This window comes from Hyperolius riggenbachi, chromosome 1 (genome assembly GCF_040937935.1).
Source record: "Hyperolius riggenbachi isolate aHypRig1 chromosome 1, aHypRig1.pri, whole genome shotgun sequence".
NCBI lineage: Eukaryota > Metazoa > Chordata > Amphibia > Anura > Hyperoliidae > Hyperolius > Hyperolius riggenbachi.
This window is the reverse complement of record NC_090646.1, coordinates 683,678,816-683,694,532: the sequence shown is the minus strand read 5'-3', so window position 1 is coordinate 683,694,532 and position 15,717 is coordinate 683,678,816. Positions and strand designations below refer to the sequence as shown.

The 15,717-nt window shown below is 46.5% G+C and overlaps 1 protein-coding gene across 1 annotated transcript in view; it reads right to left on the bottom strand.

The window, feature by feature from the left end:
• Positions 1–15,717, bottom strand: part of LOC137561399 (C-type lectin domain family 2 member D3-like) — a 137,064-nt gene that overhangs the window by 33,247 nt on the left and 88,100 nt on the right. Inside the window, exon 6 of the mRNA XM_068272693.1 lies at positions 11,350–11,448. Within this exon, the coding sequence (XP_068128794.1) occupies positions 11,350–11,448 (99 nt within the window). The remainder of the gene's footprint in view (positions 1–11,349; positions 11,449–15,717) is intronic.

The window sequence follows — 15,717 nt, the reverse complement described above, 5'->3', positions numbered from 1 at the left end:
CTAAGAGACTTAGCCCTCGCCAGGCCCAGTGGTCCCTGTTTTTTTCAAGATTTAGATTTGTAATCACGTATACTCCCGGAAGTAAGAATGTCAAGGCCGATGCTCTCTCCAGGTGTTTTGAGCCCGAGTCAGTGCAGCCTGCAGCCCCTGAGACCATCCTACCCCCAAAGGTAGTTTTGGCGGCCACTGAGACATGGAGAGATTGGACAGCCACTTTGAATCTCTACCAACAGGATGTTCCAGAGGGGAAGCCTGAGGGGGTCATGTTTGTGCCACTGCCTTTCCGCTTACAAATCCTACAATTCTTTCATTCTCACAAGAATGCTGGTCATCCTGGAGCCACCAGAACTCAGGATCTACTAGCTAGATGTGCCTGGTGGCCTACTTTGACTACAGATTGTACGGAGTTTGTAAGAGAGTGTGCGGTATGTGCGAGGAGTAAGCCCTCTCGTCACTGACTTAGGACAGAAAACATCAGCAAATTCTGCGTATTGTCTCGGTACACCTTCAACCTGAATGTTGATATTACCCATGGTTACTTTCGCTAAACAATGATGATAACAATGGGATGACCAGCTCGTTAGCTGACCTGAAACCCAGTCTATCTGAGGTGAGTGAATTCGTAACCAGGGCATGCCCCATTGGCACTTTACAGTCCTTGCCAGTCCCCAATGAACCCTGGACTCATATTTCCATGGATTTTGTGGGGAAACTCCCTCGGTCTGAAGGCAAGACGGTCATTTGGGTGGTAGTGGACCGTTTCAGTAAGATGGCACACTTTGTCCCTCTGAAAGGACTCCCGTCGGCCCAGGAATTGGCTGATCTCTTCATCCAACACATTTTCCGGCTGCATGGCATTCCGGAAAACGTAGTGTCAGATCGGGGAGTCCAATTTGTTTCAAAATTTTGGAGGGCCTTTTGCCATCAATTAGGCATGGAACTCGCGTTCTCATCAGGCTATCACCCACAGACCAACAGTTAGACCAAGAGAGTTAACCAATCTCTGGAACAATTTCTCAGGTGTTATGTTGCTGATGCGCAAACCGATTGGGTAAAGTTTTTTCCGTTTGCAGAGTTTGCGCACAACAACCTGAAGAGCTCTTCTTCTGGGTTCTCCCCATTCCAGGTGGTGTCAGGGAGATCACCTAAGTTTGCTCCCTTGCTGGTCGCATCTACTCCGTTTCCAGCTCTGGAGGACTGGCAAAGGTCCCTGAAAGAGATTTGGGGAATGGTTAAGAGGAACCTAGGGAAAGCTTTCCAAACCCAGAAGAAGCAAGCAGATAAACATCGGTCTATAGAGTGGAGTTTCTCTCCAGGAGATTTGGTGTGGGTGTCCACTCGTCACTTGGCTTTAAAGCAATTGTCACCCAAGCTGGGCCCTAAGTTTATAGGACCTTTTCCAGTGGCCAAGAAAATTAATAATGTCACGTATGCTGTTGATCTCCCAGCCAGTATGAAAGGTGTAAAATCATTCCATGTGTCCCTGTTAAAACCAGCAGTACAGGTGGACTCCTCTCCCCCCCCCCCCCCCTGTGTTGGTGGATGACCAACCAGAGTATGAGATTGAAAAGATTCTGGATTCTCGCCTGGTGCAGAATTCTGTGCAGTATCTGGTCCACTGGAAGGGATATGGCATAGAGGAGAGATCTTGGGTGCCAGGTTGTCGCATGCATGTGGAAGAATTAAAGAAAGAGTTCCATGACTTACATCCTGGGAAGCCTGGTGGAGAGTGTCCGGAGTCCACTCCTCGGGGGGTTACTGTGACGGATTGCGGAGAAACCACCGCGAGTTCTGGCAGTGAGGCAGCGGAATCCGTGCACAGAGCGGCGGTTTCCCCGCAGCAACATGCTTCTGGTTTGCCTGGACCTAGTAGTGCACACAGATGGAGAGCTACGCGCGCGCAGAGTTTGCGCACAACAACCTGAAGAGCTCTTCTTCTGGGTTCTCCCCATTCCAGGTGGTGTCAGGGAGATCACCTAAGTTTGCTCCTTTGCCGGTCGCATCTACTCCGTTTCCAGCTCTGGAGGACTGGCAAAGGTCCCTGAAAGAGATTTGGGGAATGGTTAAGAGGAACCTAGGGAAAGCTTTCCAAACCCAGAAGAAGCAAGCAGATAAACATCGGTCTATAGAGTGGAGTTTCTCTCCAGGAGATTTGGTGTGGGTGTCCACTCGTCACTTGGCTTTAAAGCAATTGTCACCCAAGCTGGGCCCTAAGTTTATAGGACCTTTTCCAGTGGCCAAGAAAATTAATAATGTCACGTATGCTGTTGATCTCCCAGCCAGTATGAAAGGTGTAAAATCATTCCATGTGTCCCTGTTAAAACCAGCAGTACAGGTGGACTCCTCTCCCCCCCCCCCCCCCTGTGTTGGTGGATGACCAACCAGAGCATGAGATTGAAAAGATTCTGGATTCTCGCCTGGTGCAGAATTCTGTGCAGTATCTGGTCCACTGGAAGGGATATGGCATAGAGGAGAGATCTTGGGTGCCAGATTGTCGCATGCATGCGGAAGAATTAAAGAAAGAGTTCCATGACTTACATCCTGGGAAGCCTGGTGGAGAGTGTCCGGAGTCCACTCCTCGGGGGGGGGGGGGGGTTACTGTGACGGATTGCGGAGAAACCACCGCGCGTTCTGGCAGTGAGGCGGCGGAATCCGTGCACAGAGCGGCGGTTTCCCCGCAGCAACATGCTTCTGGTTTGCCTGGACCTAGTAGTGCACACAGATGGAGAGCTACGCGCGCGCGCGCGCGCCGCAAGACTGGCTCTTTATGTCAATAGGAGAAAGGTCAGCTGATCGAGGCGGTCAGCTGATCCCAGCTCAGCAGGTGTTTGGTTGATGGGAGCTGGGCGGCGCTGTGGAGCGCTTTACTATATATATCTCTTGCTGTTCAGTTGCTGGTTGTCTGGCGTTGCGAATACCTGTGTGTTACCACTCAAACCTTAGTCAGATCCTTCAGTGTGGTGGAACCAGGAGGACCTGGGAATCCACACTTAGCCAGTTCACTGTATTATTATCTGTGTTATTCCTTAGACCAGTTCCAGGGTGTAGAGACCACGGACCTCACACCCCAGACTAGGAATATTCTATATCATCTGTGTTATTCCTTAGACCAGTTCCAGGGTGTAGAGACCACGGACCTCACACCCCAGACTAGGAATATTGTAAATCATCTGTGTTATTCCTTAGACCAGTCCCTGTGTGTGAGACCACGGCCCTCACACTCAAGACTAGGCATTATTGGATATCTGTTTATGAATTGTATCTCTCCTGACTTCTCTTCTGTTTTCTGATTCGGTACCTTCGCACATCTGATCTACTGTTGCCGACCCTGCCTGTCCCTGGTTACCGAATCTGTCTCCAGTCTCTGTACTTTATCTGCCTGTGTGTTGCCGACCCGGCCTGCCCGACCCTTCTGGCTGTCACCCAACCTTTGGGTGCTCAGTCCTCCTGCAGGGGTCCCCTGCTCTTCAGAGGGGGGCCCTGCTGCAAATCCATAGGGACTCTCCCTCCTGGAGCCCTTGACTGCAGTAGAGTCTTTCTCTACTTATTGGACCACCTGCTACCCCGGTGGTTCAATTCCTACTGTTACACCAAACACTTACACGCTTCAGGTGTCCAGAGGTTAACAATATATCTGTATTATTGGTGATTCTGCAGATCATCCATAATCAGGTATAGATCTGTATTATTGGTGATACTGCAGATCGCCAATGATCAGATTCTCTCTGGTTGCTGACGCCTATCGTTACACTCATATGTTGTGAACAATGATGAACAATTATGGCTCCCTCATTAGACATAACACAATAAGGTAACACATCTAACAAAACCAATCCAATTTACTCCCCACTCCCCTCAAAACAGCAAGGCAGCACCTCAATATAATTAAAGGACCACTGTCACAAAAAAAAAATTGTAAAGCACATGTAGGCACATAGATACTGTATAGTCATACATTTCTCCAAGAGTAATAGGCTCTATAAATTACCCCTATATCCTCCAATATAAGTCAATCCCATGTATAGGTTGACTCCAAAATGTGACCTTCTTAAGCTGGAATTGTTATTGCCTCCAGTATGAGTCTACCCAGCAAGTTAATGGCTGCACTTGGGGACCAGAAGGAGTATTGGCTGTACTGCATACAGTATTACAGCCATTAACCTCTCCTGTCCCTTCAGTGTAGCCACTTTCTCCTGTTCCCCCCAAGTGCTGCAATCATCCACTCCCCATCCTTAGTAAGCACTGCAGCCCAGTATATTTCCCTCTGTCTCTTCTTGTTAATTGTTGTGGTCAGGACTTTCTTTCTTGTCATTTAACTATATCAAGAAAGTGTTACCACTGGGTAAATTGGTGAAATGGGAACGTCACTAATAGTACACACATTACTCAGTGTGCTCAGTGCTGCAGCCATTGGATGGTAAATGTCACAGCGTCTCAGAGGCAATGGATGTCTTTAAAAGCTTCTCATAGCAAAAGGAAACTGGAAATATCCCACGCCAATAAAATAAAAACGGGTACCCGAACGCGAAGGCATTTTGGGTAACCCGTAGGTACCGACCTGATGCTGGCCTTTAGCATGGGATATTTGTGAGGATATTGGCGTGGGATATTTGTGAGGATATTGGCCTGTGATATTTGTGAGGATATTGGCGTGGGATATTTGTGAGGATATTGGCGTGGGATATTTGTGAGGACATTGGCGTGGGATATTTGTGAGGATATTGGCGTGGGATATTTGTGAGGATATTGGCGTGGGATCTTTGTGAGGATATTGGCGTGGGATATTTGTGAGGATATTGGCGTGGGATATTTGTGAGGACATTGGCGTGGGATATTTGTGAGGATATTGGCGTGGGATATTTGTGAGGATATTGGCGTGGGATCTTTGGATATTGGCGTGGGATATTTGTGAGGATATTGGCGTGGGATATTTGTGAGGATATTGGCGTGGGATATTTCTGAGGATATTGGCGTGGGATATTTGTGAGGATACTGGCGTGGGATATTTCTGAGGATACTGGCGTGGGATATTTCTGAGGATATTGGCGTGGGATATTTCTGAGGATATTGGCGTGGGATATTTGTGAGAATATTGGCGTGGGATATTTGTGAGGATATTGGCGTGGGATATTTGTGAGGATATTGGCGTGGGATATTTGTGAGGATATTGGCGTGGGATAATTGTGAGGATATTGGCGTGGGATATTTGTGAGGATATTGGCGTGGGATATTTGTGAGGATATTGGCGTGGATTATTTCTGAGGATATTGGCGTGGGATATTTCTGAGGATATTGGCGTGGGATATTTCTGAGGATATTGGCGTGGGATATTTCTGAGGATATTGGCATGGGATCTTTCTGAGGGTATTGGCGTGGGATATTTCTGAGGATACTGGCGTGGGATATTTCTGAGGATACTGGCGTGGGATATTTCTGAGGATACTGGCGTGGGATATTTCTGAGGATATTGGCGTGGGATATTTCTGAGGATATTGGCGTGGGATATTTCTGAGGATATTGGCGTGGGATATTTCTGAGGATATTGGCGTGGGATATTTCTGAGGATATTGGCGCGGGATATTTCTGAGGATATTGGCGCGGGATATTTCTGAGGATATTGGCGTGGGATATTTCTGAGGATATTGGCGTGGGATATTTCTGAGGATATTGGCGTGGGGTATTTGTGAGGATATGGGCGTGGGATATTTCTGAGGATATTGGCGTGGGATATTTCTGAGGATATTGGCGTGGGATATTTCTGAGCATATTGGCGTGGGATATTTCTGAGAATACTGGTGTGGGATATTTCTGAGGATATGTAATGATGGGTGTCTGCACACAGAGAGTATCTGATTATTGGTGATCTGCAGTATCACCAACAATACAGACGTATGCCTGATTATTAATGATCTGCAGAATCACCAATAATACAAGTATGACTAACCTCTGGACACCTAACCAGTGTAAGTGTTTGAGTGCAACTGTAACTTTATTAGTTTGGTCAGACGTCGCCAGAGGAGCTGGGGAGGTACTAACAGTACACTAACCGTGCACTAGCGTACAAATTCCAGCAGGCTGGAGAGTACAATAACGAAGAGGCTGAATCTCCCAGGGAGCGGGTGATTCAGACACCACTGCAGGCTCGAGGACACCCGTGGGGCGGGTGACCCAGACTGAACAGCAGCCAAGGAGATACAATAACTTTAATGACAGATGCCCTACTAGAGCAGGTAGTTGAAGCTGTACAACAGCTTAGCAAAACTGTTTCACCAGAGGAGCTGGTGTAAGCAGAACCTCACCAGTGGCGAGGGCCCACTGGTGAATAGAGTGGTCAGGCAGGCAAGGTTCGGCAACAGAGAGGTAAGTATATACAAAATCGTGAGACAAGAGAGTAATCGGTAATCAGGCAGAGGTTCAGCAACGGATAGACAGATGGGCAGAAGTACAGGATCAGAAGACAGGTACAGAGTCACAGTGCTAGCCAGAGTCAAATCACAGGAAATCAATACAATAGTAATATCCTAGCCTGGGTGTGACGTCCTTGGTATCAACACCCCGGATCTAGTCTATACAATAACAATAATAAGAGCAATTCCTAACTTGGTGTGAAATCCGTAGCATCAACACCAGGGAAGCTATCTAAGGTCTGCGCGCTAACACGCAAGTATTCACGACGACAGACAAAGTATCAATGCAGCCCGGCTGCTTATGAAGCAGAGGAGACCTCACTGGCACGCCCTCCTCTCAACAGCCAATCCTGGGCGCCGTGGGTCTCCTCTGACGTCAGCCGACCAGCAGGTCAGCTGACGGGCTTCCTCCCCGCATAAAGTTCTCGTCTATGCGTGCGCCCGCGCGCTATGGCGGCCCCCTGCATGGGAGAACGTTCCGTCCTCGGCGTCCTGCACGCCGAACGGACGGATGGCCGCATGGAGGCAGCTGCGGCGGCGGTGCTGTTCGCCGCAGCTGCCTCGGATATTACAGGATATTGGCGTGGGATATTTCTGAGGATATTGGTGTGGGATATTTCTGAAGATATTGGCTTTAGATATTTGTGAGGATATTGGTGTGGGATATTTGTGAGGATATTAGCGTGGGATATTTGTGGGGATATTGGTGTGGGATATTTCTGAGGATATTGGCATGGGATATTTCTGAGGATATTGGCATGGGAAATTTCTGAGGATATTGGCGTGGGATATTTGTGAGGATATTGGCGTGGGATATTTGTGAGGATATTGGCCTGGGATTTTTCTGAGGATATTGGTGTGGGATATTTCTGAGGATATTGGCGGGGGATATTTCTGAGGATATTGGCGTGGGATATTTCTGAGGATATTGGCGTGGGATATTTCTGAGGATATGCGGGGGATATTTCTGAGGATATTGGCGTGGGATATTTGTGAGAATATTGGTGTGGGGTATTTCTGAGGATATTGGCGTGGGGTATTTCTGAGGATATTGGCATGGGATATTTCTGAGAATATTGGCAGGGGATATTTGTGAGGATATTGGCGTGGGATAGGCATGGGATATTTATGAGAATTTCAGCATGGGATATTTGTGAGGATATTGGCAGTGGATATTTCTGAGGATATTGGTATGGGATAATTCTGAGGATATTGGTGTGGTATATTTCTGAGGAAATTGGTGTGGGGTATTTCTGAGGATATTGGCGTGGGGTATTTCCGAAGATATTGGCAATGGATATTATTTAAGAATACTGGCGTGGGATATTTCCAAGGATACTGGCGTGGGATATTTCCAAGGATACTGGCGTGGGATATGTCCAAGGATACTGGCGTGGGATATTTCTGAGAATATTGGCGTGGGATATTTCTGAGGATATTGGCGTGGGATATTTCTGAGGATATTGGCGTGGGATATTTCTGAGGATATTGGCGTGGGATATTTCTGAGGATATTGGCATGGGATATTTCTGAGGATATTGGTGTGTGATATTTCTGAGGATATTGGCGTGGGATATTTCTGAGGATATTGGTGTAGGATATTTCTGAGGATATTGGCAGGGGATATTTCTGAGGATATTGGCTTGGGATATTTCTGAGGATATTGGCTTGGGATATTTCTGAGGATATTGGTGTGTGATATTTCTGAGGATATTGGCGTGGGATATTTGTGAGGATATTGGCGTGGGATATTTGTGAGGATATTGGCGTGGGATATTTGTGAGGATATTGGCGTGGGATAATTGTGAGGATATTGGCGTGGGATATTTGTGAGGATATTGGCGTGGGATATTTGTGAGGATATTGGCGTGGATTATTTCTGAGGATATTGGCGTGGGATATTTCTGAGGATATTGGCGTGGGATATTTCTGAGGATATTGGCATGGGATCTTTCTGAGGGTATTGGCGTGGGATATTTCTGAGGATACTGGCGTGGGATATTTCTGAGGATACTGGCGTGGGATATTTCTGAGGATACTGGCGTGGGATATTTCTGAGGATATTGGCGTGGGATATTTCTGAGGATATTGGCGTGGGATATTTCTGAGGATATTGGCGTGGGATATTTCTGAGGATATTGGCGTGGGATATTTCTGAGGATATTGGCGCGGGATATTTCTGAGGATATTGGCGCGGGATATTTCTGAGGATATTGGCGTGGGATATTTCTGAGGATATTGGCGTGGGATATTTCTGAGGATATTGGCGTGGGGTATTTGTGAGGATATGGGCGTGGGATATTTCTGAGGATATTGGCGTGGGATATTTCTGAGGATATTGGCGTGGGATATTTCTGAGCATATTGGCGTGGGATATTTCTGAGAATACTGGTGTGGGATATTTCTGAGGATATGTAATGATGGGTGTCTGCACACAGAGAGTATCTGATTATTGGTGATCTGCAGTATCACCAACAATACAGACGTATGCCTGATTATTAATGATCTGCAGAATCACCAATAATACAAGTATGACTAACCTCTGGACACCTAACCAGTGTAAGTGTTTGAGTGCAACTGTAACTTTATTAGTTTGGTCAGACGTCGCCAGAGGAGCTGGGGAGGTACTAACAGTACACTAACCGTGCACTAGCGTACAAATTCCAGCAGGCTGGAGAGTACAATAACGAAGAGGCTGAATCTCCCAGGGAGCGGGTGATTCAGACACCACTGCAGGCTCGAGGACACCCGTGGGGCGGGTGACCCAGACTGAACAGCAGCCAAGGAGATACAATAACTTTAATGACAGATGCCCTACTAGAGCAGGTAGTTGAAGCTGTACAACAGCTTAGCAAAACTGTTTCACCAGAGGAGCTGGTGTAAGCAGAACCTCACCAGTGGCGAGGGCCCACTGGTGAATAGAGTGGTCAGGCAGGCAAGGTTCGGCAACAGAGAGGTAAGTATATACAAAATCGTGAGACAAGAGAGTAATCGGTAATCAGGCAGAGGTTCAGCAACGGATAGACAGATGGGCAGAAGTACAGGATCAGAAGACAGGTACAGAGTCACAGTGCTAGCCAGAGTCAAATCACAGGAAATCAATACAATAGTAATATCCTAGCCTGGGTGTGACGTCCTTGGTATCAACACCCCGGATCTAGTCTATACAATAACAATAATAAGAGCAATTCCTAACTTGGTGTGAAATCCGTAGCATCAACACCAGGGAAGCTATCTAAGGTCTGCGCGCTAACACGCAAGTATTCACGACGACAGACAAAGTATCAATGCAGCCCGGCTGCTTATGAAGCAGAGGAGACCTCACTGGCACGCCCTCCTCTCAACAGCCAATCCTGGGCGCCGTGGGTCTCCTCTGACGTCAGCCGACCAGCAGGTCAGCTGACGGGCTTCCTCCCCGCATAAAGTTCTCGTCTATGCGTGCGCCCGCGCGCTATGGCGGCCCCCTGCATGGGAGAACGTTCCGTCCTCGGCGTCCTGCACGCCGAACGGACGGATGGCCGCATGGAGGCAGCTGCGGCGGCGGTGCTGTTCGCCGCAGCTGCCTCGGATATTACAGGATATTGGCGTGGGATATTTCTGAGGATATTGGTGTGGGATATTTCTGAAGATATTGGCTTTAGATATTTGTGAGGATATTGGTGTGGGATATTTGTGAGGATATTAGCGTGGGATATTTGTGGGGATATTGGTGTGGGATATTTCTGAGGATATTGGCATGGGATATTTCTGAGGATATTGGCATGGGAAATTTCTGAGGATATTGGCGTGGGATATTTGTGAGGATATTGGCGTGGGATATTTGTGAGGATATTGGCCTGGGATTTTTCTGAGGATATTGGTGTGGGATATTTCTGAGGATATTGGCGGGGGATATTTCTGAGGATATTGGCGTGGGATATTTCTGAGGATATTGGCGTGGGATATTTCTGAGGATATTGGCGGGGGATATTTCTGAGGATATTGGCGTGGGATATTTGTGAGAATATTGGTGTGGGGTATTTCTGAGGATATTGGCGTGGGGTATTTCTGAGGATATTGGCATGGGATATTTCTGAGAATATTGGCAGGGGATATTTGTGAGGATATTGGCGTGGGATAGGCATGGGATATTTATGAGAATTTCAGCATGGGATATTTGTGAGGATATTGGCAGTGGATATTTCTGAGGATATTGGTATGGGATAATTCTGAGGATATTGGTGTGGTATATTTCTGAGGAAATTGGTGTGGGGTATTTCTGAGGATATTGGCGTGGGGTATTTCCGAAGATATTGGCAATGGATATTATTTAAGAATACTGGCGTGGGATATTTCCAAGGATACTGGCGTGGGATATTTCCAAGGATACTGGCGTGGGATATGTCCAAGGATACTGGCGTGGGATATTTCTGAGAATATTGGCGTGGGATATTTCTGAGGATATTGGCGTGGGATATTTCTGAGGATATTGGCGTGGGATATTTCTGAGGATATTGGCGTGGGATATTTCTGAGGATATTGGCATGGGATATTTCTGAGGATATTGGTGTGTGATATTTCTGAGGATATTGGCGTGGGATATTTCTGAGGATATTGGTGTAGGATATTTCTGAGGATATTGGCAGGGGATATTTCTGAGGATATTGGCTTGGGATATTTCTGAGGATATTGGCTTGGGATATTTCTGAGGATATTGGTGTGTGATATTTCTGAGGATATTGGCGTGGGATATTTCTGAGGATATTGGCGTGGGATATTTCTGAGGATATTGGCATGGGATATAGGCCTGTGCGGGTCTCATTTTTCAGACCTACACCCGATCCGCACCCGCAGCCCCACTACACCCGGTTGTGACTGCTACGTGCCTGTTGGAGGTACTACATAACACAGAAGGATATCTGGAGAATGGTGGGATGTCTTTTTAACCCATCTGTGTACTCACATCTTTTACTTGGGGCCAGGTAGATGATCACTATGAGGAGAATCACACAGATGATGGTCAGCACGCCGATCAGGATCATCGTCTGCCTCCCGCCTGGAACTAAAGGATAAGGCAGACAAATTACTAAATGGAAACTGTTCCCCAAATTCAGAGGCCCAGCCTGGTGACCCCATCAGACTAGTAATGCCTAACCGTGTTGCCATAGCAATGCGTGTGTTACCATAGCAGTGCGCGTGCTACTCAGGTATCACAGGTTGCACTCCTCCCGCTACGCACATATCTCTACTGGCATGAGTACCGGTAAATTGCCATGTGCTGTCTGCAAACAGTATTTATACTGACCTTTTGTGAATCATTTTTATGTTTGCCAATACAGCATTACACTGTATTTAATGCATTGCTTTACACACATTATTTCACATGTGTAAAAGTTTAGGCTTGCCAGGGAAGTCTCACTGAAGCTTAATGCCTGACAACCTCACAACACAGATTGTGAGTGAGCAGATAACAGAGGCATACCTCCCAACTTTTTGAGATGAGAAAGAGGGACACTTATGCCACACCCCCATCACACCCATAGTCATGCATACCATAAAGATTTCATAAGAAAAATATGTTTTATAATTCAAACCACACTGGTCCTTTCTAGCCTGGTTCATTTTCCTTCATATTAACAATTTAAAGGATTGGCATAAAGTTTAGAGTCAATCACACATTTTAGTAGAGAAATATATATATTTACATAGAAAGAGGGACAAAGTCCTGAAAGAGGGACAAATGAGGAGGAAAGAGGGGCAGAGGGACAGGGCTCCCAAAGAGGTACAGCTGGGAGCTATGCAGATGTAACATTTGTACCTACTCATGTGCAGTCTGCTTGGTCACCCCTTCTTTTATGGCTTCTATAGGTAATGAGCACTTACAAGTGTAAACTTTAATATAACATGTGTAATCCCATGTGTCACAGCACAATCACTCCCATATACTACACTAAGAGAGCTGCCTGGCTCGGGTGTCAGCTGCTCCTGAGATTGGAGTGACTCCGGCTGCCATGTAATATAACATTTAATATAACATACATAATCCCATGTGTCACAGCACAATCACTCCCATATACTACACTGAGAGAGCTGCCTGGCTCGGGTGTCAGCTGCTCCTGAGATTAGAGTGACTGCAGCTGCCATGTAATATAACATGTAATATAACATACATACATACATACATATAACATACATAATCCCATGTGTCACAGCACAATCACTCCCCATATACTACACTGAGAGAGCTGCCTGGCTCGGGTGTCAGCTGCTCCTGAGATTGGAGTGACTCCGGTTGCCATGTAATATAACATGTAATATCACATGTGTAATCCCATGTGTAACAGCACAATCAGCCCCATTTACTACACTGAGAGAGCTGCCTGGCTCGGGTGTCAGCTGCTCCTGAGATTGGAGTGACTCCAGCTGCCATGTAATATAACATGTAATATAACATACATAATCCCATGTGTCACAGAACAATCACCTCCATATACTACACTGAGACAGCTGCCTGGCTCGGGTGTCAGCTGCTCCTGAGATTGGAGTGACTCCGGCTGCCATGTAATATAACATGTAATATAACATACATAATCCCATGTGTCACAGCACAGTCACTCCCATATACTACACTGAGAGAGCTGCCTGGCTCGGGTGTCAGCTGCTCCTGAGATTGGAGTGACTGCAGCTGCCATGTAATATAACATGTAATATAACATACATAATCCCATGTGTCACAGCACAGTCACTCCCATATACTACACTGAGAGAGCTGCCTGGCTCGGGTGTCAGCTGCTCCTGAGATTGGAGTGACTCCAGCTGCCATGTAATATAACATGTAATATAACGTGTAATCCCGTGTGTCACAGCACAACCAGCCCCCATATACTACACTGAGAGAGCTGCCTGGCTCGGGTGTCAGCTGCTCCTGAGATTGGAGTGACTCTGGCTGCCATGTAATATAACATGTAATATAACATGTGTAATCCATGTGTCACAGCACAATCACCCCCATATACTACACTGAGAGAGCTGCCTGGCTCGGGTGTCAGCTGCTCCTGAGATTGGAGTGACTCCAGCTGCCATGTAATATAACATGTAATATAACGTGTAATCCCGTGTGTCACAGCACAATCAGCCCCTATATACTACACTGAGAGAGCTGCCTGGCTCGGGTGTCAGCTGCTCCTGAGATTGGAGTGACTCCAGCTGCCATGTAATATAACATGTAATATAACATGTGTAATCCCGTGTGTCACAGCACAATCAGCCCCTATATACTACACTGAGAGAGATGCCTGGCTCGGGTGTCAGCTGCTCCTGAGATTGGAGTGCCATGTACCATACCCAGCAGCACCCACAAATGTGAGATTTTTGTCCTATAAAGATGAATACAAACACATCTTATATACAGTTGTCTTAAAGGAGTCATCAGGGGAAAAATGCTAAAATAAGTGGTACTTACCGGGGGCTTCCTCCAGCTACAAGCTCCCTCGCTGCAGCTCTGCCCGCAGCCGTTCGCCGCAGGTCCGTCCCGATCCCTGGCGATGACGTACTGCAGGTATAGAGTTTCCCATAACGACTTCCTGTGGCAATGCATTCCACATCTTAATCACTCTTACTGTAAAGAACCCTTTCCTAAATAAATGGCTAAAACGTTTTTCCTCCATGCGCAGATCATGTCCTCTAGTCCTTTGAGAAGGCCTAGGGACAAAAAGCTCATCCGCCAAGCTATTATATTGCCCTCTGATGTATTTATACACGTTAATTAGATCTCCTCTAAGGCGTCTTTTCTCTAGACTAAATAAACCCAGTTTATCTAACCTTTCTTGGTAAGCGAGACCTTCCATCCCACGTACTAATTTTGTAGCTCGTCTCGGCACCTGCTCTAAAACTGCAATATCTTTTTTGTAATGTGGTGCCCAGAACTGAATTCCATATTCTAGATGTGGCCTTACTAGAGAGTTAAACAGGGGCAATATTATGCTAGCATCTCGAGTTTTTATTTCCCTTTTAATGCATCCCAAAATTTTGTTTGCTTTAGCTGCAGCGGCTTGGCATTGAGTACGATTATTTAACTTGTTGTCGATGAGTACTCCTAAGTCCTTCTCCAAGTTTGATGTCCCCAACTGTATCCCATTTATTTTGTATGGTGCTAGACCATTGGTACGACCAAAATGCATGACTTTACATTTGTCAACGTTGAATTTCATCTGCCATGTATGTGCCCATATAGCCATCCTATCCAGATCCTGTTGCAATATGACACTATCTTCCTGAGAGTTGATGATTCTGCACAATTTTGTATCATCTGCAAAAATAGCAACATTGCTCACTACTGCATCTACTAGGTCATTAATAAATAAATTGAAGAGCACTGGACCTAGTACAGACCCCTGTGGGACCCCACTGCTAACAGTCTCCCATTTTGAGTACGATCCATTGACCACAACTCTTTGTTTTCTGTCCATTAGCCAGTTCCCTATCCATGAACACAGACTCTTCCCCAGTCCTTGCATCCTCAACTTTTGCACCAGACTTTTGTGGGGAACAGTGTCGAAGGCCTTTGCAAAGTCCAAGTATATCACATCTACAGCATTCCCAATATCCATATTAGCATTCACTACCTCATAAAAGCTGAGCATGTTAGTCAAACAGGACCTGTCTTTAGTAAACCCATGTTGATGCTGAGAAATAAGATTATTTTCTACTATGAAGTCATGTATAGTATCTCTTAGTAACCCCTCAAATAGTTTGCATACAACTGATGTTAAGCTTACAGGTCTATAATTTCCTGGATCTGATTTTTTGCCCTTCTTAAATAATGGGAAAACGTGGGCTGTACGCCAATCCACTGGGACTCTGCCAGTTGCAAGAGAGTCACAAAAGATAAGATAAAGGGGTTTATCTATAACTGAACTGCACTCCGCTCCGGCCCACGTGGAGGTGATTGACAGCGCTGTTTGCACAGGCGCAGTACAGAGCGACCTGGAGTTCGCTCTGACGTCATCGCCCGGGACCGGGACGGACCTGCGGCGAACGGCTGCGGGCAGAGCTGCGGCGAGGGACATCCTGGGAACTTGGAGCTGGATGAAGCCCCCGGTAAGTACCACTTATTTTAGCATTTTTCCCCTAATGACTTCTTTAAGTTATAATAACTGTTGCAACAAGTTTAAACTGAGGCTCTGCTTTTTATGAATCAGGGTCTGTTTCCACTGCACGCAGATTCTAGATGCAGAAAAACTGTCTGCAATGAAATCCTATGTAGAGATGTCGCGAACCTCCGATTTTCGGTTCGCGAACTTCCGCGGAAGGTTCGGTTCGCGGAAAAGTT